The sequence below is a fragment of the Solea senegalensis genome, unplaced genomic scaffold (assembly GCF_019176455.1).
Source record: "Solea senegalensis isolate Sse05_10M unplaced genomic scaffold, IFAPA_SoseM_1 scf7180000012789, whole genome shotgun sequence".
NCBI classification, from domain to species: Eukaryota; Metazoa; Chordata; class Actinopteri; order Pleuronectiformes; family Soleidae; genus Solea; species Solea senegalensis.
This window is the reverse complement of record NW_025320696.1, coordinates 1-27,504: the sequence shown is the minus strand read 5'-3', so window position 1 is coordinate 27,504 and position 27,504 is coordinate 1. Positions and strand designations below refer to the sequence as shown.

General features: G+C 39.8%; 2 protein-coding genes across 3 annotated transcripts; one reads left to right on the top strand and one right to left on the bottom strand.

Moving 5' to 3' along the window:
* Positions 1–70: 70 nt before the first annotated feature.
* LOC122760007 lies at positions 71–13,864 on the bottom strand. Of its 2 annotated transcripts, none has more exons than XM_044015052.1 (14): positions 12,937–13,864; positions 10,989–11,264; positions 10,734–10,837; positions 10,380–10,649; positions 10,142–10,235; positions 9,911–9,978; positions 9,446–9,676; positions 9,295–9,336; positions 9,059–9,178; positions 8,889–8,945; positions 8,757–8,798; positions 8,513–8,554; positions 8,217–8,279; positions 71–8,079 (listed from the first exon to the last, which is right to left on the bottom strand). In XM_044015052.1, exons 2-14 carry the CDS (start codon positions 11,119–11,121, stop codon positions 652–654), a joined length of 8,694 nt encoding a protein of 2,897 aa, XP_043870987.1. In that variant the 5' UTR covers positions 11,122–11,264; positions 12,937–13,864; the 3' UTR covers positions 71–651. The 2 variants fall into 2 exon arrangements, with proteins under 2 accessions (XP_043870987.1, XP_043870988.1); XM_044015053.1 differs by having other exon boundaries at positions 71–8,076.
* On the top strand, positions 12,563–27,237 carry LOC122760006 (myomesin-1-like; the record flags this gene model as incomplete). The annotated part of the gene is made up of 7 exons (XM_044015051.1): positions 12,563–12,566; positions 22,975–23,028; positions 23,136–23,260; positions 23,811–23,994; positions 24,101–24,275; positions 24,371–24,517; positions 26,735–27,237. Coding segments are annotated over exons 1-7 (1,192 nt in total), but the record flags the coding sequence as incomplete, so codon positions are not given.
* Positions 27,238–27,504: the final 267 nt, after the last annotated feature.

Here is a 27,504-nt window from a genome sequence, read left to right as displayed (position 1 = left end):
CATTAGGACAAGATTACAACTGCGGTCCTACATGACATTTGGAAAAAACAAAACAAGGACAGTGAAAGGATTACAATATGACAAACTTTTATTAACAGTTGTTAATGTTGGTAATACATATATTTATTTTTTGCTATTTCCTTATAATATCATATAAATGCAAATTCAAATAAATTCATAACAATCACAACTTGATATGGAACCTGCAGCCCAAGACACATGGGTATCTGCACAGCAAGGACAAATCGGTAATTTAACATAATGACAATATTAATACAGCACAACATCATCACATCACATACAACAAATACAACAGCAAATTCATATAGAGCAATAACACATTACATACAACAAATACAACAGCAAATTCATATAGAGCAATAACACATTACATATAACAAATACAACAGCAATTACATAATTAATTAATTATTAATTATTATATGGAGTAATAGAACATTTGATAATACTACAAATACAATAGCAAATTCATATGGAGCAATGACACATTTCACACATTTAAATTCACTATTTAGTAACAGATGTCAAGGAACAAATTAACCATCACATACTAAAAAAACTACTCAAACATTGATTATTACAGTTGTCAGGTTGGATCAAGCATCCACAATGTGGTGACATAAACTGCCATCACTTAAATAAACACAGGACTGCCTCATGATCACTAAAGTATGTAGGCAGCACTAGTGATTCTGCCCCATTATCTGCTTGCTTAATGTAAATGTGATCAATTAAAGTACCCTTCTCTGTTGTTGCTTCAGTTACAATTTGAACAAAACCTTTTTCTGTTAAAAGTGTACATGTTGATGATGATTTCAAAATATCATCATTAAAATCACCCATGACTGCAATGGTTTCATTTGGTGAATCTAGCCAATCAAGAAATGTGCCTAAATGTTCTTTAAATAAGGTCATGGGATAACATGGTGGACGATATATAACTGCAATAACTAGCTGGTGTGTAGCAAATTTAGACACTATGCACTCCAAATTAAACGAAGGGACTTCTATTATCTCACATCCTGTGTTTGGTGTAATATAAACACCTACACCACCATGTTGTTGATCTTTTAATGCAACCAATCTGGGGTCATCACTACTGTAGCATGAACTGCGTGAACAACCATGAAAACTATAACCCTCAATGTTTACTGAATCAATAGAAGATGATGCAGCTAACCAAGTTTCAGTTACAGCAATACAGTTAAGCTGTAACTGCTGTGTACACAGCACCAAATCTGGCACATGTCGAGTCAAACCCTGCACATTCAGCAAATAAGCACTAAACCTGCATGCACTCAATCGCTGCTTTGTCAAACTATCAATTAAGAATGGAGACATTGTCTGAATAGCATCATTAATGTCACCCCTACAATAAATCTTCTTCTCGTCAAACTGTTCAATGATCAAGCCTGACAAACTCCTGACTCGACTTAAAGCAACATATGCCTGTCCAGCTGCAAATATCTTCTCAAAACACACGACAACGTCATCTACTGTGATGCCCTGAACTTTGTGGATTGTACACGCCCATGCTAATTTAAGTGGATATTGACGTCTCAGGCCACCTTTTCTACAAGCTCTCTCCTCCTCTGGAGCAATAGCTGTAGAACCCACTAAATCAGCTACAACACTTGGTGACTGTCTCCTCCTCTCTGCACCTACATTCTCATCATCAAATTTCACATAAACCATTTTTGGAAACTTAACACCCTCTGATTGTATTATCCGTGTTACAACACCACATGCTCCATTCACCAGGCCATCACTCACATCAACATTTTGACACAACATCACACGTGCACCCTCACCTAACAACAATCGCTCAGACAAATATGTATTTTTAGCTTTAGCATGATGGCCATCAATTAACTTTAGTTTTCCTGTTCTCCTATCGTTTTGAAAATCCTGAGCTTCAATAGTGACATAGTCAGGACACACAGCATACAACCTCTGAATATTGTGCTCATTTACTTGTTGATTTGTCGCATATATGTGTAAAGCTGAGCTGACTTCACCAGTTTCACAACATTTCAACATCTCAACATCACTTTTTAACATTGGTGTCCCTTTTCTATGAATCCTAACCCTGTTCAGCAACCTTGAAAACACACTGTCTTTCTGTCTGACTACTTCTGTTAACTGCACAACTGAAAACAAAGACCACAAGTCAATATTCAAGTCCTCAACATACAGGGGTTTTCCTCTTACTGGAGGTAACTGGTAAAAATCTCCAACAGCAATAACACAAATGTTTCCAAATGGCTTGTTGCCACTTTGTTTCATTTGACGTAATCTACCATGAACATATGCCAAAAGATTGGGATTTACCATTGAAATTTCATCTATTATCAAAATGTGCAGATCACTGAATTTTGCCCGAAGAGAATTATTTTTTTCCTCACCCAGTGGAGTGTACGGTAAGCGTACATCTACTCCAATACTGAATGTGTGGTGAATTGTTGCTGCATTCAGATTGTATGCAGCAATGCCAGTTGGTGCTGTTATTAAAACACTGACATTGTCAGGATTACTGCACAAGGGTGATAACAACCGAATGGACTCGTACTGAATGGCTTTAATTAAATGACTTTTACCAGTTCCAGCACCACCTGTAATAAAAACATGTAGAGGAGGTGGATTTTTCCCTGAGACCTTGTTTAAACACCACTGCCGAATCTGATAAAAAACATGCATCTGTGTATCATTTAAAGATCTAACCAACAACAAACCATCACTCCTACACATTACATTATTCCTTTTCTCCAAATGTTGTACCTGCTCACGATCAACAGCTAAATCTGGAATATGATCCTGGTGTTCTGCCACTGCTTCCTGTCTCTCTGCCATTTCCTCCACAGCCTCTAAACGTTCCAACTCCTGCTCTGGACACAACTGACACCACGCATCTTCCGCCACACCATCTGCATTAATCCTATTCTGAATGTTTTCCAACATGTCTGCGTCTACTTCAAACCTGCTCCTATTCAAATCAACTACTGACTTTACTGTATGTACAGATCCATCACAAAACAAAACATTACCATTGTCATAAAACTGTTGGAACGTTTCAAAACCCTCTGGTTTTAACTGATCATCAGCACGATATGGCATGAACAACTGTAATCTACTCAAATGAAACAATTCTGGATTTTTTGTTTCAGAGAACCGAGCATAACGCACTACAGCAGGTTGTGTTCTGACTCTCTTTGTAACAAAACCACAATTGTTGCTCAAAGCAATTTTACTTTTGCAGTTTTCATTTTTACTTATGACACGATACTCAGAAGCAAATGTTACAATACACATGTCATTAAACGTACTGTCATTGGGCCTGTTCTTATATCTGTCAACCAAACTAGTCATCCACATCTCTTCTGTGTTAATATCATTTGTAGCTGCCCTTTGTTTTAACACATTTAAAGGCAAACTCATCTTTACTACATTCTCCCCTGTTGGTACAAACATGACCTTCCTAGAACACTCCTTCAGATGCATGTTAGTTAACCTATAAACTGCTTCCTGAGCACACACATCCCTGTTATGCAAAAATACACCACCTAGTTTTTTCAATGCCTCTTTAGCACTAACATTACCATCTTTAGCTGCTTCCCTTTGGGAATTTGATAATAACAACCCCATTTCCTTTTCTGCCTTTGAAATGTATGAAATGATATACACAACACATGCATAGGCATCCACCACATACTGGATGTCCAAGTTTGCATTCCAACACTTCAAAAGTTGCTTACTATATTGGTTAACCCACGCCTCTTTCACCTGCCTCTTTAACACTACTTTTGTACCTGTAGTCGTTCGATTGAATGCATCTTCAAATGCTTCCTGAGTTACATTTAAACTTTCAAACAACTGTTCCACCGTATCAAAGCTCTGATTTTCATCAGAGAGTGCTTTCTTAATTGCTTCCAAAATGTCATGAGCCCTTACTTTACGCGCCTTTCTTTCTTTAAAATCACTCTCTTTACAATTGAAACACACAGTCTCTGTTGAATCAGTTTTTTTACAATTACATTTTTCTATCTCCTCATCAACTTTAAGACGACTAATAAATGTTTGTGCAGATGCTGGTCTTGGAAAATTGAAACGACAAACTGTGTTTTTCTTTTTACATGTTTTTGAGTGGCGCTTTGAATGCACCTGCACAGATGACACAATGTCCAATAATGTATCATCATCAGAGGGTAGTTCACATGTAACATATTTGTCAATAAATTCAACTACCTCTTCATCTGAGTTTTGGTCAATTAAGGGAGCATTCTCGATCCAAAACAGGCAATGAACATGTGGAGACCCGCGCTGCTGAAATTCAACACGATAAAAATAGTCCTTGATTTTACCTATTGGGTTTGAGGGAGACATAAGGACTTCCTTCAAAAAACAATGCCACCGAAAATCAAACATTCTCGCTGCAGTTACAGGATTACGACGCAACAACTCGCATTTGTCTGCCCACTCTAACTCCTCAGCTGTCTGTTCTCTCCCTTCCTGTTTCAAAATACTACCGAGTAAGTTTGTCCAGCGCATGTCTGCTGCAGAAAATGAACAAAACCAAGTGGGTACACCAAGCTGACGCACACAAGCAAGTAAATCACGCTGCGCTGCCTGCCAAAATGAAGGAGTGCCTCTAATAGGCTTAAGGAAACGATAACCATCATCAAACTCTAACAACTTCCTTAAAGACTCCTCATTATTCACCACATCTCTAACTCTTTTAGGAACATGACTTCCTTTGCCTTTCCTCAAAGCTATGGACACATTTGACACAACCTGCTCCAATTCTGACATGTACTGTGCGAAAAATATATACTCCACATTCTGAGCAAACCTGCCATCAGCATGGAGAATCCGATTATTAAAATAACGCGACAATGTCAAACGTTGCTCTCTGTTGTCATGAAACACAGAATGTCCATGTGGAAACAACACTGGAAAACACTTTGCTTCATTTTCACGATTAGAAAGTAACTTCACAGGGTTGTTACCTTCTGCTGGAGCCACATTCAAAACACCCTCAAAATACTGATCTAGCGCTTCCTGACCAATATCTACAGGCATAAGACAAGTGTCCTGAAACATACAGTGTTGCTGCCTGTCATGCAACAGCTCATCCTCACATTCATCCACCTCAGTAGGTGTTTCATTCTTTTCTAAATTACCATCACTTTCCTGTACTAAACTATCAAGCTCTTGTTCCCGACAAAACTCATTCAACCAGTCTTCATTAAAATCTACATCTTTATAATACATGTTATTCTGTTTTAAATACAACAAAGCCTGCCTTATGCGCATTGGGTCAACAAACTGATACTCATAATGTCCTTTGTATGTTAGCTTTCGCTTCAGTTTGACACGCAACAAAGACCCCTCCATATTGGAACGAGGAAGCAAATTATTTGTCTCTACTATATTTGCTGGAACACACGTCACCGGTCCATGAACACCATTTTGTCCTCCTTTAGGCAATGCCAAAACCTTCATAAATGGGATATGCAATGCAATCAAATGTTGCTCTAAACTATTTAAACAAGCCAATTCAGGAGGCACAGCATGGACACCTAAATTATTGACTACACACTCAGGAGGACACTCTTTTCTATTTATCTTAGAATTACAATTATAACAAATCCACAAGTGTCCTCTAGGGGAATCCAACAACTGACATGAAGTTGCACAGTTCTCATTACATTTATGTAAATACTCCTCAGAAATACATTTCTCCGCAATTAACGCCATGTCTGCACTCTTGTTATAATTACTTATTTTACAATTCAAAACCTGCTTTTTAAACAACAACCTTTGACAAACAGAACACACAAAATGTGGTCCATCTGTAACTTTAGACAGAAACTGCTCCATCACATAATCAAAATCTACTGCCTGGTCTTTCAATAGCTGCCTTTTCACTTTGCTCCCTGCTGTAACAGTCTCCTGAAACTGTGGATTACTTTGGTACTTCCTTACACTACTACTTTTTTTCTTCTGTCTGTAGCTGACATTTAAACAGTACTTATTTTTGCTCATCTGTTTCTTTTTCTCTCTATAGCTAATATCTTGTGTATACTTTACTTTATCTGAACCTTTCTTTTTCTCTCTATAGCTAACATCTTGTGTATACTTTACTTTATTTGACCCTTTCTTCTTATCTCTATAGCTGACATCTTGCATGTATTTTACTTTAGAACGTTTCTGATGTTTCAACTTCTCTAACACATTGTCTCTACATTGAATTTTATTTTTGAACCACTTTTTCCTTTTCAAATAATTAGAAAAATTATAGTTTACATTAGAAGTACACATTCTAGCTGTTGCCTGTGCCTCTACTTTACTATGATGTCTAAGATTGTAGCCTTTTGTACCCTCACCTACTTTGCAGTAACCATAACAAAACTGTGACTGTGGCTGATGAACACAAACAACAGTCTCATAGTGGTTACCATTTACATTATCTAAGTACACTGCCTGACTGGAAAACTGCCTATTCTTACAACTATATTCAAGCCAGCGATCACCAATGTAAGTGAAAATGGAAACTCCTAAACAATCTGCTGCTGCTTGAATCTCAACCTCTGTCGCCCAACTGCCGACATAACGCATCCTTGACTTAATGACATAATCTGACACTGACGAGAACTCACTTCTCAAAATGCTCTCATAGGCTACAGCATTATCTTCTAATTGTTTAACTACAGCTAATCTAATTTTCCTGTGATTCTTTTGTGAACCACACACAGCTTGACTGACTGATCTAAAAAAACAGTTGCCATCACCAAATATTGTGTCCTTTTTGCACGGAGCCCCCAACACACCAACTATTGAAAACACATCGTCGACTTCCTCTGACTCAACATGTAATTTGTCACATAAAGTTCGAGCTACATCATTACGAACAGGGTTAAACACCAACTCCTTAACTGTAACCTCACTAACAAATGCTACATCTGAATCAATTGGGTCACTCCTTTTAACCCTCTTTGAAGTACGAGTAGGCATTGTAGTAGCCTTGCGCTTTGCACCAATCTTCCCTGAAGATAACTGGCTAGCACCACCATCTACTTTCACAGTGACACAAACACCAGCAATCTCAAACAACTTCTGTGTCCCTCTGAATCCTGCAGCGAAACAGCTAACATGCTGAATCAAGTGTTCAAGACTACTAAAATACACAACAACACTCTTTCCTTTGGGATGCACCATCCCATCTGCACTGCGTGCATGAGAGTCAACAACAGCAAACCGTTCCCCTTCCCTAATAATCCCACAAGTACGAGATAACAATGTGAAAAAGCATGTGTCATATTCCATACACATCTTTTCCAAACCGTCCTTGAGAGTTGTGCACACACCTGCATCAATAAACTCTCCCTCAACAACATTGACATCCCCAGTCACAAAGTCACCATACTCAAACTCATACATATGGCCACGTCTATCTAACTGCTTTGGTAACTCTGGAATACACGGCATAGTGTGCCCACCACAAATCAAGTTATTGTCACGCAAAGATGTGTAGATCTTGTCACCACAAACTACAGCATCGTCCAGATGTCTCGTTTGCCAAGAAAACACACTCTTGGTCTTATGCATTGCCATGGCAGCCAAACTTACTGCCATACACTGTACACCTCTATATTTAAAACGCTGATCCCCCTGATGAAAGGATCCCCTCACAGAACGCACCCCAAAACTTCGAGGCACAGTATCAAAGCACCCAAAAGAAATGGAACCCTCACTGTCTGTATCAGAGATCACTGTGACCTCATCTACACCTGCCCCAACAGACCCTGAACCTTCCGGTAATGGCAAAGTATCAGTCCACCCAAAAGAAATGGAACCCTCACTGTCTGTATCAGAGACCACTATGATCTCCTCTTCACATGAACTAACAGACCCAGCATCAAACGTTACCGGCAAAGTATAAACATTCGCAGCGACCTTACTTTGGATGAGGTCTGGGGAGCTGTGCAGAGGGGGACAGTCTTCAATGGTCACAGGTGATGGTCCACTCATCACCTCCACAACATCTGCAGCTGCACCCTGCTACAAAACACACTGAATGTTAGACTCACACATGACTTCACAATAACTTGCTCATTATGTTACAACTGCCAGAATGTTTGAGCACTATCAACACTAACTAAATTCTTTATAGAATCATAATCTAAATAATGACAAACCTGCTGAGAAGTACGCCTCTTCTTGAAGACAATGCGTCTGCGGGGACGCTCCACAGGGACCTCCTGATGAAAATAAAACCAAATCAATCTTGTTACACATTGTAACACAGCTGTATTTGTACATTTATAACAACCTGGACTTGTGATACTTTTCAGGGAATCAAATATTGGAAAATTCAACATTTGCATATGCAACTCAATCTTGACCATCAACTACTAATATGAACAGTGAAATTTGTTTTAACTTATTTAAGAGCAAAATACAAATATATACATTTCACACAATCTGCCCTTACCACCACAGCCTTGGGCACTCCAGGCCAATACCCCACCTCCACCTTAGACAAAAAAAAAAGAACACAGCAAAAACATTAACTGCATGCACTTCCACAATTTACTGCCCAACACCAGAAGTAAAATGTAACACGCTCAACCGCCTGGTTCCCACAGCTCTTCCAACTTAAAAATGACATTCAAAATAACAAGGTGTTGCATAATCCATTCATGAAATTATACAACTTTCACAGAATGTGCACTTACTGACACAGCCTTGGGAAGTTCAGGCCACTCCTCCACCTTCACCTTAGAAAATAAAAAACAGCAAACAAATTAATTCCATGTTCTTACACAATTTAATGCCAAAGACTAGAAAACAAATACAACATCTCAAACCTTCTGTTTCCCACAGCTCTTCTTTGGAGCAAAAGGGCTCCTAGGACGCTTGACCCCCTAAATGAAGAAAAACTAAATGATTAAAAAGCAACAACTTTGGATAATAAGCAGTCTTGACAGTTCATTTTTCAAAATGGAATCATTGGCTAATAAACAATCATGCACATTACCGTTGGTCCCTTGGCAGAAGTACTGGGCTCCTTCCGATCAAGATTGCCCGGACGGACACTGTCCATCATCTCCAACATTGGTGGGCTGAACCAGACAGGAGTGAGAGGGATGGAACAATCCTTGTGAGACAAAAAAGAAAAACATTTAATAACAACTTCTGTTGAGAAAACATACAGATAGATACATCAATCAATAAACATAAATATCAAAAGGTGAATTAAAAAGCAAAACATACCCTGAGCTGAACCTTCACTCCCTTAGGGGGCGAGCTGCTCCCCTGTAATGAAAAATATCATTTTATACATGTACATTTTGACCATTTGTGCAGTGAATTGCTTGGAAAAGGTTCTGTTTCTCCTAAAACACAAAGTGTGCAACTCATTTACCGTCCTGCGTGGTTCAACCACCTTCCAATCCAATGGGTTGTGCAACGGACGTGGAGAGCGAGCCTCTCCAACCACAACCAACCTCGGAGCCGGACGAGGAGCAGGAGCGGGAACAGCTGGCAACATGCTACGCGACTCCTCCTGTGCAACAGCCATCTCTAGCTCCTGACTGGATTTGTCGCATAGCAATGTCACCAGTGTCCTCATCCCAGATCCATCGCTCAGGTGAACCTGCAAAATTATGCGATCAAACTCAAATTAAAAATAAAAACTCAAATTAACAGCAATGTCAATACTGTTGCTAACCTGCTAACCAAACTTTGTCAGATCAACTTCTTAATAATGATAATAATAATACAGTAATAACACATTTCATTTATACACTGCTTTAACAAAGTCTAAAAAAAAACCTGTAGTATATTTGTCAATGTAAGAAAGGACAATAAACAAATCATTGCCACTTACCCCATCCCAACTCCACAGGTCACGCTGGCTGAGAGGAAAGAACTCTGCGATAGAGTAGTACCTCACACCTAAACAAACAAAGACACATGATTAAAAAAAAAAACAACCCATTTGCATCATATTAATTTAAAACAAGCTGAATGTGACAGAAATGATCTTTCTCCATTTGCCATAGAAGCCAATGACACATGCAACTTCAATTAGACTGAACTAAGTATTTTTGGGCCATACCCTTGCGTGCAGCCACACGGTGAAACTCTTGGCGAAAAAGTTCCTGCAGGTCCTGATCCACGTTTCGGCGTGGAGGGAAGTCCAGGACAAACAGCTATAACAACACATAACATTATTTAAAAACAAGCAATATAATAATCACAAACATGCATTGAAATAAAAAGAAATTATCTACAACAGCCTATAAAGCCACATTCATTATGATTGGAAAGACGTGAACATATTAAAATAATCTTGCCTTCGGCCACCGAGACAAGGCACTGGTGAGAAGCTCCTCAAAGTCCACTGCAGCCTGATCCAATGTCCCCCTGGTCAAGTTGTTGCTGGGTGCAAGAACACAAACAAGGTCAGGTGTCCTGGGAATGATTGCACTCACCATCTCAGTCCTCAGGTCCTTGGCGTCAGCCCCTGGCGTTGACATGAGACCAAAAGAAAGCAGCTTGTGCGAAATCTTCACATGGCCATCAACAATGGTGCGCAGGTGGGAATCACCGACAAAAAGAACAAACTAAAACAATAGAAAAGATTTATTTAGAACATTAATAACTATGCCACACACAAATAATTATGTTTGTAAATTCAAAATAAATACCTTCTTGTCAGGTGACTCGGGTGGGATGATCATCTTGTGACTCCTGCCAGTCAGGGGTGAAACTGGCCAGGTGCTCACACGGTGTCGACGACCAGTACCACGACCTAGTTAAAAAGACAAAACATTAAAATAGAAGAACACATCGCCCAAATACATTGTGCACGTACAAAATACATTAAAGACACTGAACATGTCCACATGCACTCTCCAAAGAATTTAAAGATAACACTTCATGGAAAACAGGTAAACACATACATAAGGGACCACGTGTTGGTGGTGGGAAGCAAGTGGTGGGGACCAGAGGTGCAGATGCCACCACTGCTGCCAGGCGTTCCTCCATCCTCTTCTTGGCCGCGATGGAACGGTTGTGCTTCTTCAGGCGAGGCATCTTCACCTAACCTATAGAAATACAAAAACTCACACAGAAACAGTAAAATATACACCAGAAAACAGTTGTATTAAATGAACACAATAATTTAAACCAATTCCTGTTCCTCTGTAACTTTGTGACGTGCCTGGAAATTCAATCCACTGTAAAAAAACAAACAAAACATACAATTGTAAAAAGCACAATTACAACAAGACTCCCTTTTGTGAGATTCCCATACAAGAACTCAAACACACAGTTACAGAATGTTACACTACCAGCATGTTGTTATTGTTCCTCATAATATGATCATAACTGTGTTGGATTACTATATCAACTGTACTTTAATAATAATTTATGGTTATAAAGCTTACTATAAATATAGGACTAAATAACAATAACATTTAATTGGCTACTGCCTAGGTGCAGTACCCAGAGTGAGTGTTTCCAGGGATTCCAAAATATTTTTCTCATGCTGTAATAAGCCACTGTGTGTTTCAGAAAGTTATGTGACTTGATTATCATTAGCTAGGTAACTCAGTATTGTTGTTTTAAAAAGCAAATGTTACACATATCCAAACCTGTATTCAATCAGATGCTCGTTTTATAAGCTATAAGGGGAGCAATATGAATAACAAACCAGCCTGATGTGCAGGTCCCTTACTAAGCTGTTAAGGGCCTTAAGCATGATTGGTCAAACGTAAAGGGAACAATGACAAAGCTGATGTGCTTTAATAATGTGTGAATGACACAGCTTTGTCTATGACGCATTGACTGTGATGCTAATAATTTGGTAACTCCCTGAACACATCATCCTCATTCAGCTCAACAAGCGGAACCTATCTCTACACACACCATTTAAAAGTAGACAAGCTTTGTCTACTTTTAAAGCTATTCCCAACACTTATCTGACACACCTCCAAACACAGTCAATACAGTTTTGCGAAATTCTCACACAAACAATCAAACAACCACAGTCCCACACTATTTCACCTTGTACACATTCTTATTGTTCCTAATAATATGATCATGAATCTGCTGGTTTACTGTACCAACTGTACTTACTATTTTACAGCCATAATATACTATTTTTAATAAACTTAGTATAAATTTAGGACTAAACAACAGTTACAGCCAGAGTGAGTGTTATCACACATCCTGGTGGTATACAGTAATATGTTGTTTTGATTTCTGGTCGTTGTTTTCACCCTGACCCCAACAACACAGCACTGGCAGAGCTTCATGTTTCCAAGACAACTAACCCAGAAAAAACGCATGTGACATCATGATTACATGACTACCGATTGTCAAAATAAGTTTCAGACGTAATGCTACGCCTTTAAAACTTTTGTCAGCCACGAGATCCTCGCTTGTGGGCTATAGAAAAGTCTACAGCTGTGAAATGGAATAACTAGTTCTTTTGGTGTGTGACTGTGGTGGACTCAAATGAAACTTGGGCATGATGGGTAACAGCACTGCCCCTGCCCAAGGGCTATGCTCTATGCAGAGCTTAAAATACATCCATGCGCACACCGCAAAAACATTGTTCAAACTGAAACAAAAACCGACAAAAACACACATCCTACAAACTGTATTTGTGATACAAATAATGGGACTTATTTAAATTACTCCCATCTGCTTTTAACCGTGTATAAAGACAAACTGCATCTAACATGATCAACCATTTGTAAAGCCATGCTAGATGCAAACAAAGACAAGGTCACCAGAAAGCAAAAACAGTGGTAACATTCTTTTAAATTAATCTGTTCATTGGCATCGTTCTCTCTGGCCATGTAAACAAAGAGCTATGTGAACTGATATGCCAACAGCACTTACCTAGAATTATCCGCTGGTTCTGCTGATGAAGTCCAGTACACACAAAGAAGAAAGACCTTTCAACCGTTGAAGAGACTTTGAAAAAGATGAAATTCACTCAAGTGCAGTCCACTGAAAGCCAAGGCCAAGTAGAACCACGTGCTGTGCAGAAACTACACAACTGAAGGGCACAGTCCTAACAGAGCTGAGTTTTGCCTGACAGACGTGGTAATAGACCAATCACAGACAAGTTAGGGGAAAAGAGGCGTGATTTAAAATGCACCAATCAAAAACTGGTTATAAGAATTGGACACAAGTGTAAGTCATTTCCAGTCTGTAGCATTTATTGTCATGACCTTTTTTCCTCCAAATGTGAAAATAAGAAAACAATTTTCCAATTCATTTACTTTAGCATGGTTTTCATTTGTGACCCGCCAAAACAAAACCAGCAACTACTTGATGATCAGACTCTTTGCATGTAGCATTTAGACGACAAAAACATTTCACCCAAGAAAAATAAAGTATTCTGATTGGCCCATAAAAAGTTGGGGTTTTATCATGCTGGACACTGTATTCAATAGTCCACTGTGCGTTTCAAAACATTATGGCTACATTATTATTAGCTAGCTCAGTATTGTGGTTTTAAAACAATGTTACACACATTGAAACTTGTGTACAGTCAGAACACTGCATTACAAGCCGTAACAGGAGCATGTGACCATCTGCTGTTCATATGAATAACAAACCAACCTGATATGCAGGGCGGCTCACAGGTAAAGGGAACAATGGCAAAGCTGATGTGCTTGAATAGTGTGTGAAAGACACAGCTTTTTATATAAAGCATTGACTGTGATGCTAATGATTCAGAAACTCTCTGAACACATCATCCTCAATCAGCTCATTCAGCAACAGACTGAACCACCACACCAACACAGACACACTATAATGTATTTTTTTTATATTAGAAATGTGTGTCTATCTTTGATCCTTCTAACGATGACAATACTACATTTCTTGTTTCCCATTTTTATGACATATATACTCATGTTTTATTTCACTTTAGTTTTTCTCTGAAAATCCTCTGGGGTCTCTTCATAAAACCAATGGGATCCCAAGACCTGTTTTTACTACTGAAATATTTTAGCAGGGCTCTCAAGTTTTGAAGTCAGTTCAGAGTAACATTTTGTCAGGACCAACAAAGTTAGGTGAAGGGTGCAAATGGTGAGGGGATAAGATTGTGTGTTGTAGGCGTTGGTGGCAGATATTGACACAAAGGTAGGGGGATGACATCTTTTAAATAGTCAAATGTGACTCGCATGGCGACGTAGACACACAGACACTCGCGAGCCCTCAAGCTCGAACCCGTTGATTACCGCTTGCGGTACTAGTTATTATTATTATTATTATTATTCCTCTAAATGAATCGCCTTTTTGAGGCCTTTCCCATACACGAAAACTCACCAATTTTTGCGAGTGCATCAAACCTGGTGTAAATTTACGTCTGATAGTACTTCGGGGACACTGCGTACAAAATTGAAAGTGGGCGGGGCTTACGAAAATGAAAAACAGCTTTCATCAGGCCGATTTTTCTCGTGTTTCACGTACATGCACGAAAGTCGGTACACATGTTAAACATGTCAGGACGGTCCAAAAAGTCCGTGCTAGCGCCGCTGTAAGTCCTACAGGAAGGCCGCCATCTTGGGTTGAACGACCATTTTTGGCCTATTTTGGCCATTTCGCACCATGGGTATTTGAACGAACTTGTCCCAGAGCTTACATGGGATCACGTTCAAACTTGGTGAGGTCACTGTGGACAAGTTGAGGATCTAAAGTTCCTGAAAACTTTTTAATAAGTATCATGGCGTACGAGAAAGGGGGCGTCAAAGTTGGTGAAAATTTAAGATTTTCGCCACAGGCAACACAACTCTTATAACTTTGCGATAGAAGGTCCGATCGTAACCAAACTTGTGGCGATCGATGATGGGCCCTTGCTGAAGATGCCTATGCAAAAACTGTTAAGTTTGTAAACATCGCCTCCTGGTGGTGGCAGAAAATCTAAAAAAAAAAGTTACTTTTACAATTTCGGGAATAACTTTTACAGAAATGATTGTATCAAACTCAAAATTGGTTAAAAGATTCTAAACACATGGTAGACTATGCGTGCTCAATATGATGGCGTATCGTTACATGATGTTGCCATGGTAATGATGCAAAGTCGGATTTTTGCGACAAAAAAACAAACTGCTACCACTTTGCGAATCCTTGTCCAATCTGAACCAAACTTGCCATGATTGATGATAGTCCGGCCCTGAAGACACCTATATGAAAATATTCACTTTCAAAAACAGCACCCCCTGGTGACGGAGACAATATGACCTCTGGTATTTGAATGAATTAATCCTAGAGTTCTTGTGCGATCACCTTTAAACTTGGTCAGGTCACTGTGAACCAGTTGAGGAACTTAAGTTATCAAAAGTTTTTTAAAATGTCTCATGGTGTACGAGATAGGGGGCGCCAAAGTGGGTGTAAATTCCTATTTTTCACAACAAAAAGCGAAACTCTTATAACTTTGTGATGGAAGATCCAATCCCAACCAAACTTCCTATGATTGATAATGGGTAGTTGCTGAAGGCGACTATATTGCCGAAAACAATAAATTTTGAAAACAGCGCCTCCTGGTGGTGGTAGAAAATACAAAAAAAAAAAAACTGTCACAACTTTGCCAATCCTGGTCCAATCTGAGCCAAACTTGCTAGGATTGTTGATAGTCTGGCCCTGAACAAACCTATGTGAAAATATTTCATGTCAAAATCAGCGCCCCCTGGTGAAAGTGGACGGGCCAAAAAACTGCTCCAACCCCTAAAACTTGTGGTCCTGAGGAGCACGTTTAATGTTCATGCACGAAACTTGGTACACGCCTTCCTTAGGTCGGGCCGGTCAAAAAAGTCAGCGTAGCCTATGCTCTAAAACGAACAGGAAAGCCGCCATCTTGGATTGAAAGTAAATGCTTTGCTGATTTTGGCCATTTCGCACCAATGATATTTGAACAGATTTGTCCTAGAACTTTCATGGGATCACCTTCAAACTTGGTGAGGTCACTTTGGACAAGTTGAGGATCCAAAGGTATCAAAATCTTTTCAATAGGTATTATGGCGTAAGAGTAAGGGGCCGGCAAAGTTGGTGAAAATTTTAATGTTTCGCCACAGGCAACAAAACTCTTATAACTTTGCGATAGAAGGTCACATCCCAACCAAATTACCTAGGGTTGATGATGGACCATTGCTGAAGAAGTCTGTGAAAAAAACGTAAATTTTGAGCACAGTGCCTCCTTGTGGTAACAAAATATACAAAAAAAAACAATTTCGGTTATAACTTTTACAGAGTTAATCGTATCAAACTCAAAAATTGGGAAAACATTTAAAACACATGTTCGATGATGCGTGCTTAATATGATAACAAATCGTTCAACGGTGTTGCCACAGCAACACTGCAAAGTCAGATATTTGTGACAAAAAACAAACTGCTACAACTTTACGAATCCGAGTCCGATCTGAACCAAACTTGCTTGGATTGATGATAGTCCAGACCTGAAGACGCCTATATGAAAATATTCACTTTCAAAAACAGCGCCCCCTGGTGACAGCAGACACTATGACGCCTGGTATTTGAATGAACTAGTCCTACAGCTTTTGTGCGATCACCTTTAAACTTTGTGAGGTCACTGTGGACAAGTTGAGGATCGAAAGTTATTAAAAGTTTTTCAAAATGTCGCATGGTTTTCGAGATAGGGGGCGCCAAAGTTGGCGTTCATTCATATTTCTCACAACAAAAGGCAAAACTCTTACAACCCGTAAAACTTGTCCTCCTGAGGATCACGTTGAATGTACATGCATGAAACTTGGTACTCACGCGTTCCTTAGGTCCAGACGGTCAAAAAAGTCAGCGTAGCCGAAGCTCTAAAGCGAACAGGAAAGCCGCCATCTTGGATTGAAAGTAAATTTTTGGGAGATTTTGGCCATTTCGCACCAATGGTATGTGAACTAACTTGTCATAGAGCTTTTGTGCGATCACCTTTAAACTTTGTGAGGTCACTGTGGACAAGTTGAGGATCTAAAGTTATTAAAAGTTTTTCAAAATGTCCCATGGTTTTCGAGATAGGGGGCGCCAAAGTTGGCGTTCATTCATATTTCTCACAACAAAAGGCAAAACTCTTACAACCCGTAAAACTTGTCCTCCTGAGGAGCACGTTTAATGTACATGCACTAAACTTGGTACTCACGCGTTCCTTAGGTCGGGACGGTCAAAAAATTCAAAGCAGCCTAAGCTCTGAAACGAACAGGAAAGCCGCCATCTTGGATTGAAAGTACATTTTTAGCAGATTTTGGCCATTTCGCACCAATGGTATGTGAACGCACTTGTCAAAGAGCTTTAATGGGATCACCTTCAAACTTTGTGAGGTCACTGTGGACAAGTTGAGGATCCAAAGGTATCAAAATCTTTTCATTAAGTATCACGGCTAACAAGAAGAAGGTCAGGAAAGTTGGCGAAAATCACGATTCCTCGCAACACACAACAATCTCTTATAACTTTGCCATGGAAGGTCAGATATTAACTAAACAAGTGACAATCGATGATGGGCCCTGGCTAAAGATGTCTATGCAAAAACTGTACATTTTGAAAACATCGCCCCCTGTTGACGGCAGACAATATGACGTCTGGTATTTCGCTACAACAACAAACTCTTATAACTTTGCGATGAAAGGTTAGATCTTAACCAAACTAGTGACGATCGATGATGGGATCTTGCTGAAGATGCTTATGCAAAAACTGTACATTTTAAAAACAGCGCCTTCTGGTGGTAACAGAAAATACAATTTCACAATTTCCCTTATAACTTTAACAAATTTCATTGTATCATACTCAAAATGAATGAAAACATGTAAAACACATGGTAGATGATGCTTGCTGAATATGATAACAAATCGTTCAACGGTGTTGACATAAGAACACTGCACAGGACCCACTCTACTGAGTGGTTTGTCAGTGCAGTAACCTTTGTTCGCCACATGATGGAGGCATTTGCCTACAAATCTATCAAATCTAACATTTACAGTTTCTCATGCTGCTCTGAAAGGGAAAGATGGGGCAAAAGGTACTGCAAGAGGGGCCAAGGAAAAAAAAAACAGGGAAAATGGGAAGAGAGAAAAAGTAACAGAGGGAAAAAAGAGAAAATGCACCCTAAATTCTTATACCATCAGATGTTCTATCACAAAAATAACTAGTTATTTCTAAAATTCAGCTTCAATTCTGATACCATCAGTTGTTTTTCACAAAAATAACAACTTATAGATGAAATCACACTGTTAGACCTCAGACCCGCCCTGAACATGTCTGTAAAGGATGACCTCCTTACAGGAAGTACAACTCCCGAAACAGGAAGTAAAGTCTGACATTCTCCGATCCACACGAAACTTGTTATGTAAGTCAAGGTACCTTCCCTAAACACGTTTACGGACACGCCTTTCACCCAACAGGAAGACGGCCATTTTAAAAGGACACGCCTGACATTGCGCGGGGATGCAGCTGAAAATAACCTGTACCACAAGCGGTGAATGAACGGAAGATGAGGAAGAGGACTCGCGCTGCGACGTGGACGCACAGGGACTCGCGAGCCGTCAAGCTCGAACCCGTCAATTACCGCTTGCGGTACTAGTTATTATTATTCCTCTAAATGAATCGCCTTTTTGAGGCCTTTCCCATACACGAAAACTCACCAATTTTTGCGAGGGCATCAAACCTGGTGTAAATTTACGTCTGATAGTAGTTCGGGGACACTGCGTTCAAAATTGAAAGTGGGCGGGGCTTACGAAAATGAAAAACAGCTTTCATCAGGCCGATTTTTCTCGTGTTTCACGTACATGCACGAAAATTGGTACACGTGTTAAGCATGTCAGGACGGTCCAAAAAGTCCGTGCTAGCGCCGCTGTAAGTCCTACAGGAAGGCCGCCATCTTGGGTTGAACAGCCATTTTTGGCCTATTTTGGCCATTTTGCAGCAATGGTATGTGAACGAACTTGTCCTAGAGCTTACATGGGATCCTGTTCAAACTTGGTGAGGTCACTGTGGACAAGTTGGGGATCTAACGATGCTTATGGTTAGTTGAAATGTCGCATGGTGTACGAGAAAAGGGCCGGCAAAGTTGGCGAAAATTTGTAATTTCTCGCTACACGCAACGAAACTCTTATAACTTTGTGATGGAAGGTCCGATCGTAACCAAACTTGTGGCGATCGATGATGGGCCCTTGCTGAAGATGGCTATGCAAAAACTGTCAAGTTTGTAAACATCGCCTCCTGGTGGTGGCAGAAAATCTAAAAAAAAAAGTTACTTTTACAATTTCGGGAATAACTTTTACAGAGATTATCGTATCAAACTCAAAATTGGTAAAAATCACCCTAAACACAAGGTAGACTATGCGTGCTCAATATGATGGCGTAGAGTTACATGATGTTGCCATGGTAATGATGCAAAGTCGGATTTTTGCGACAAAAAAACAAACTGCTACAACTTCGCGAATCCTAGTCCAATCTGAACCAAACTTGCTAGGATTGATGATAGTCCGGCCCTGAAGACGTCTATATGATAATATTCACTTTCAAAAACAGCACCCCCTGGTGACGGAGACAATATGACCTCTGGTATTTGAATGAATAAATCCGAGAGTTCTTGTGCGATCACCTTTAAACTCGGTCAGGTCACTGTGAACCAGTTGAGGAACTTAAGTTATCAAAAGTTTTTTAAAATGTCTCATGGTGTACGAGATAGGGGGCGCCAAAGTGGGTGTAAATTCCTATTTTTCACAACAAAAAGCGAAACTCTTATAACTTTGCGATGGAAGATCCAATCCCAACCAAACTTCCTATGTTTGATAATGGGTAGTTGCTGAAGGCCACTATATTGCCGAAAACAATACATTTTGAAAACAGCGCCTCCTGGTGGTGGTAGAAAATACTAAAAAAAAAAAACTGTTACAACTTTGCCAATCCTGGTCCAATCTGAACCAAACTTGCTAGGATTGTTGATAGTCTGGCCCTGAACAAACCTATGTGAAAATATTTCATGTCAAAATCAGCGCCCCCTGGTGAAAGTGGACGGGCCAAAAAACTGCTCCACCCCCTAAAAATTGTGGTCCTGAGGAGCACGTTTAATGTACATGCACAAAACTTGGTACACGTGTTCCTTAGGTCGGGCCGGTCAAAAAAGTCAGCGTAGCCTATGCTCTAAAACGAACAGGAAAGCCGCCATCTTGGATTGAAAGTAAATGCTTTGCTGATTTTAGCCATTTCGCACCAATGATATTTGAACAGATTTGTCCTAGAACTTTCATGGGATCACCTTCAAACTTGGTGAGGTCACTTTGGACAAGTTGAGGATCCAAAGGTATCAAAATCTTTTCAATAGGTATTATGGCGTAAGAGTAAGGGGCCGGCAAATTTGGTGAAAATTTTAATGTTTCGCCACAGGCAACAAAACTCTTATAACTTTGCGATAGAAGGTCACATCCCAACCAAATTATCTAGGGTTGATGATGGACCATTGCAGAAGAAGTCTGTGAAAAAAACGTAAATTTTGAGCACAGTGCCTCCTTGTGGTAACAGAAAATCCAAAAAATAAACATTTCGGTAATAACTTTTACAGAGTTAATCGTATCAAACTCAAAAATTGGGAAAACATTCAAAACACATGGTCGATGATGCTAGCTTTATATGATAACAAATCGTTCAACGCTGTTGCCACAGCAACACTGAAAAGTCAGATATTTGTGACAAAAAACAAACTGCTACAACTTTACGAATCCGAGTCCGATCTGAACCAAACTTGCTCTGATTGATGATAATCTGGCCCTGAAGACGCCTATATGAAAATATTCACTTTCAAAAACAGTGCCCCCTGGTGACAGCAGACACTATGACACCTGATATTTGAATGAACTAATCCTAGAATTTTTATGCGATCACCTTGAAAGTTGGTGAGGTCACTGTGAACAAGTTGCCGAGCATAAGTTCCTGAAAGCTTTTAAAAATATCGCTCGGTGTACGAGATAGGGGGCGCCAAAGTTGGTGTTCATTCATATTTTTCACAACAAAAGGTGAAACTCTTACAACCCGTAAAACTTGTCCTCCTGAGGAGCACGTTGAATGTACATGCACGGAACTTGGTACTCACGCGTTCCTTAGGTCCAGACGGTCAAAAAAGTCAGCGTAGCCGAAGCTCTAAAACGAACAGGAAAGCCGCCATCTTGGATTGAAAGTACATTTTTTGCAGATTTTGGCCATTTCACACCAATGGTATGTGAACGCACTTGTCATAGAGCTTTCATGGGATCACCTTCAAACTTGCTGAGGTCACTGTGAACAAGTTGAGGATCCAAAGGTATCAAAATCTTTTCATCAAGTATCACGGCGAACAAGAAGAAGGGCGGCAAAGTTGGCGAAAATCACGATTCCTCGCAACACACAACAATCTCTCATAACTTTGCCATGGAAGGTCAGATATTAACCAAACAAGTGACAATCGATGATGGGCCCTTGCTAAAGATGTCTATGCAAAAACTGTAAATTTTGAAAACATCGCCTCCTGGAGGTGGCAAACGCTATGAAGTCTGGTATTTCGCAACACACAACAAACTCTTATAACTTTGCGATTGAAGGTCAGATCTTAACCAAACTTGTGATGATAGATGATGGGCTTTTGCTAAAGATGCCTAAGCAAAAACTGTAAATTTTGGAAACAGCGCCACCTGGTGGTAACAGAAAGTACAAGTTCACAATTTCCCTTATAACTTTAACAAATTTCCTTGTATCAAACTCAAAATTTGGGAAAACATTCAAAACACATGGTAGATGATGCGTGCCTAATATGATAACAAATTGTTCAACAGTGTTGCAATGACAACACTGCAAAGTCAGATATTTGCGACAAAAAACAAACTGCTACCACTTTGCGAATGCTATTCCAATCTGAACCAAACTTGCTAGGATTGATGATAGTCAATCCCTGAAGATGCCTGTATGAAAATATTCACTTTCAAAAACAGTGCCTTCTGTTGACGGCAGACAATATGACGTCTAGTATTTCGCTACAACAACAAACTCTTATAACTTTGCGATGGAAGGTCAGATCTTAACCAAACTCGTGACGATCGATGATGGGATCTTGCTGAAGATGCTTGTGCAAAAACTGTACATTTTGAAAACAGCGCCTTCTGGTGGTAACATAAAATACAAGTTCACAATTTCCCTTATAACTTTAACAAATTTCATTGTATCATACTCAAAATGAATGAAAACATGTAAAACACATGGTAGATGATGCTTGCTGAATATGATAACAAATCGTTCAATGGTGTTGACATAAGAACACTGCACAGGATCCACTCTACTGAGTGGTTCGTCAGTGCAGTAACCTTTGTTCGCCACATGATGGAGGCATTTGCCTACAAATCTATCAAATCTAACATTTACAGTTTCTCATGCTGCTCTAATTGGGATTGCTGTATTCACTTGAAACTTGATATGTGAGACCTCAAACCCGCCCGGAACATGTCTGTAAAGCAGTAATGCCAAAGTCAAATACACGGGGGGCCAAAATAAAAAAAACAAGTGGAGGGTTAAATTTTTATTAAAACTTGCAATTACTGCACATATTGAACCAATACCAATACCAATACCATAGCCTATATTGCACTTAATCATAAAATTAAATTAAATTAAATTAAATTAAATTAAATTAAATTAAATTAAATTAAATTAAATTAAATAGGAAAAAGAGGAAGTCTGCCATTTTAAACAGGAAGTGCCCTCTAACTTAACACATGGACGCTGAAAATAGTCCAAGCTGAAAATAACTACTACCGCAAGCAATGAATGAACGGAAGATGAGCTAGAGGACTCGCACGGCGAGGTGGGCGCAGGGAGACCCGCGAGCCGTCAAGCTCGAACCCGTTGATTACCGCTTGCGGTACTAGTTTAACTTGAATTTGATGATTTATTTGCTTTTAGGAACTTCTGCCCCCTGGACCGGACAAATCATCGTCACAGAGGAGGAGCCTGCAGGTAGGAAGTTATCATTGCTATTTTACATGAAGCCCAGTAACAAGAAGGGCAGGTTCACTCAGTTCAACTCAGTGTCATATTATCCTATATTATATTTTGGCCACCAGAGGGCGTTGTTCCAGGCAGACCCCTTGAGCTACAGGTTACAGAAGCAACCAAGAACTATGTTGTCCTGAGTTGGAAGCCACCTGGGGAGAAAGGCCTGGAGGGAGTCATGTACTATGTGGAAAAGGTAAATGATATTTTTGTTTGATCTGTCTTCCATGTCTTCTTCTTTGGTGTATTACAGAAGGTGGCTTCTGCAATATTGCGTTATTGCCTCCTTCTCTTTCCTTGAAACTAGCTTTCTGTAATAGTCCCTCCTTGGTGTGCAGCTCAGTCTCTGTCCACCTGACTCAGTGTTTTTGCCTAGTTAAAATTAGGTTTTGGGTGGGGCCCCCTGGTGGGCTATGAGATCACTGCAGATGAGCAGTGAGAGTGTACAAAGCTTTTTCCTTTTTAAATTGTGCAATTAAGCTTAAAATAACTGTAAAATATGAATACATACTATTTAAAAAATGTAGAGCACAGGCCCACACAATGGCGTAGTGGCTAGCACTGTTTCGTCACATCATTAAGGTCACTGGTTCTAATTCCAGTTCGACCCGGAAATTTTAAATGGTTTTAGAACATTCTTAAGTTTGCGAGTCACTGCTCGAAATCATAAACTGTAGATATATTTTGTTGTTCATTTGTGCACCTGTGATGGACAACAGTTTGACCCCTGCCCTCTTCTTTGTCAGTGTGTCTCAGGCACAGACAGCTGGCAGAGAGTGAACACGGAGATCCCTGTCAAGTCTCCTCGTTTCGCATTGTTTGATCTCGCTGAAGGGAAGTCCTACAGTTTCCGCGTCAGGTGCTGCAACTCTGCCGGTGTCGGTGAACCCTCTAACCCAACTGAGGCCTTCACAGTCGGTGACAAGCTTGGTGAGAAATCAACAGAAATGGAGACACTCAGGCTTTATGAAAAGTAGAAAAGCTTTTGTTTGTTTGTCATTTAAGTTCTTTAGATGTACTTTGTTCCTGCCTGCAGATATCCCATCTGCCCCAGGCAAAGTGGTTCCCACGAGAAACACCGACACGTCAGTAGTTGTGTCTTGGGAGGCGTCCCGTGACGCCAAAGAGTTGGTGGGATACTACATTGAAGGGAGCATCGTGGGCAGCCACGTGTGGGAGCCGTGCAACAACAAGCCGGTGAATGTAACCAGGTAAAATTAACACTTTTTTGGCAGGATTTGGCAGGATTTTGCTTATTTTATGGACGATAATGTGCCACAATCATAGAATGAAACATGATTTACAGGTTCATCTGCCACGGGCTGATGACAGGAGAGAAGTACGTGTTCAGGGTGAGGGCAGTGAACGCAGCAGGGCTCAGTCAGTTCTCACCGGAGTCTGAGCCTGTGGAGGTGAAGGCTGCTATTGGTGAGTCAGATGAAGACCAATTACAGTTTATTATATGCTTCGATTTTTGGCTTAAAAGAAAATCCAACTTGAAGCAAATTAATAATTTATGAAGCAAATAAAGTATAAAAGTTGTTAAACAAACAGCTGTTGATGTTTGCATTTCAGAGTCCATTTTGCTTTTGGTCATTTGTCTGTGAGCTTCCTTGTTTTAACATTGTAGCATATTTCTAGAATTATACAGTAATTCATAATCGTCTTGGTGATATCAGAAATAGTTTCAGTTTTTCATATTTGACAAACTTTTGACTAATTCAGATGCCGCAGATACAACATTAAAGAGTAGCCAAATTACCAATAACATTCTATTTCTATTTAAATATCATCTTACTACAAGGAACATTCCCATAGAAACATTTTCTGGAGTTTCATAGTAAATACAGAAAACCATATTCTGAAGGAGTTAAGCAAGTTTAGACAATGTGATTTTACTTTTTGTTTTAATTTTAAACTCATTTTCAAACAAAATGAATTGTGAAATGTCAACATCAAAAACTGCTGTTTAGTGAAAGTCTTTACTCTTTTAATGCATTAAAAAATCGTGTTTTATTAATAGAGGATGTTGTAGGCTGCTGTTGTTCTCCTGAGACATGTCTTCAGCTGTGTCCATCATCAGCATCCACTGTGTGCACCCACACTCTCTCCACCGTGGTCCCACGTGTTCACCCTATCACTTTATTCTGCACTGTTCTGTATCCCACCTGTCCACCACCCTGTTTAGCCACACCTACCTTCCACCCACCCACCACCACCTCCTCCTCCTCCTCCTCCTTCCTCCTGCCTGCTCAGCTTGAGACACACTCAGGCTCAGGACTTGTAGACTTCCTCTAATTTGGGTCAGTGCGATCCAATTCAGCGGTTGTTACAAACCAGTCCAGTGTCACACACACTCCGCCTTTGTCCCTCACCTACCCCTGGACACAAAATGTGTCGGCAACCCCACGTGGTGCTAAAGGTATCGGCACACACCTCTCCCAACCCCATGGGTACTTCCTTTTTGTTCATACTAACCAGCTAACATGGCAGTTAAAAGGGTTTCAATAATTAAACTATATCAGATTAATTAAAGATAATGCAGCCTAGTTTTACATCTTATAAAACAGTAAGCATTTGGAGTAAATTGGGAAGTTTCCACATAACATTGTATTTACAATATACAAATTTAAAGTAATGTGTGTCTATACACAAATATTTTACAAATTAAATGACTAGAATAAAGTTTTAGAACCTGGATTAGGTTTAGCTTTTCATTTACAGGGGTTTGATGAGGTTAATATAGATCTGCTTATTTTTTAAGGCACAAAAAGATTTTAGTTATGATGCCTTACATTCATGAATATAAATCCTGGCCTATTGTGTAATGATGTTGCACAGAAGGAACATTTTTTTCTAATTATTTTATAATCTGCAAAAGCAAACGCTTCCATCTATAAATGCAACAAAACGACAATGTCTTATCAGAGATTTGAATGTGTTTATAGTTCCTTTATAGAAGATAGACAATCTCTAATTTTACATGTTACAACAAACTGTATGATATAATCAAATTTTCTTAGCACATCTTTGTTCTTATTTTTTATTTATTCTTATTTTATTATTAGATTATCAGAATTAAAAAATATGAATTTCTCTATATATGATTCTTGGTTAAAGTGGATAAACAATATAGATTTGTAGTTCTTTGTTCACGGAACAAAGCTGCTGTTGCATCCGATTTTGCTCATCTTGTGCATGTGTTCCTGCAACAAACCTAACACATTTTCGGATGTCACACATTTCACTGACCAGCTTTGTGCTGAGCAGCAAAAGCTCAGTTTTCCTTTGTGAAATTAAACACATTAAAAATAAATACAGCCAATATGATCTGCTGTACACTGACATATCTTTAAGCTCGACTATTAATTATGATGATACACTTTATGTAAAGTTCATTAAAGAGAAGTAACACCTCTTAATATTTGTTATACCACTTCAATGCACTTGGCATGTTCTCATAATCGTCCTCACACATGGATGTCACTTCCTGATCATCTTGTCTTCATTTTTCACTTCCAGTTAGATGAAGACATTTTTTACTGAATCTTACAGGCTGATGTATAATCTAGCTTTTTTGTGTTTATGCCTGTTTTCTTCTCTATATTGTGTGACTGAAGTAAGCTGTGTCTTGTGAATGGATGCATCTTACGCTTGTTTTTTTTAAAAGCCTCTTCTGCTCTTCTCTGCTAACTCCTGTAGGGGGCGGCATCCCACATGGTGTGTTGCCGGAGATGGGGCCGGGGGGTAACGTGGGCTCACTAACTGAGCACAGGCCACGCTGGACGGACACGCATGAAACTGTCCAGTCCCTCCCTGTCACTAAGCAAAAGTGTAGTAAAAAAGCTCAGGCTGACACTGAAGCCAGGGAGGGGGCCGGGGATGCTGGGTCAGGTTGCACAGAGCCGGACCACAACCCTAACCCTGCACAAAACAAAAGCAAAGGGTGTAAGCGAGGCAGTGTGTCCTGTGCCCCCGACCTGGCAAAAGACTCAGTTTCTAACTCATGCACTGACGTAGACCCAGCTGCACACTTAGAGCCAGTCACTGCTGAGGTTCAGGATCAGGCTGTAGAGTCGGCTAACGGGCCTGAGTCCACACAGGCACATGAGTTCACTGTAGTAGACACTGCTGCTAATGAGGACACAGCGAGGCCAAGGAGAGAGTCAACAGGTGAGCTCCGGTCATGTGGAAACCTTTTCATCAAGTCCAAAACAAACCACACTTGTACCACAACATTTCCCTTAGTCAGGATCCATTAAAAGGGTAGTTTGGGATTTTAGTCAGAATACAATTATTGTAGTCTTAGTCTTACCCTGCTTAAGACTACAATATCTCAAGAATATGTTTGACCCTTTAAATTGGCATTTTTTGGCTGAAAAGTGATGCTTGTGTCACCTTGCAATCCACTCACTCACTACACCAAAGTCCATTTAAAAA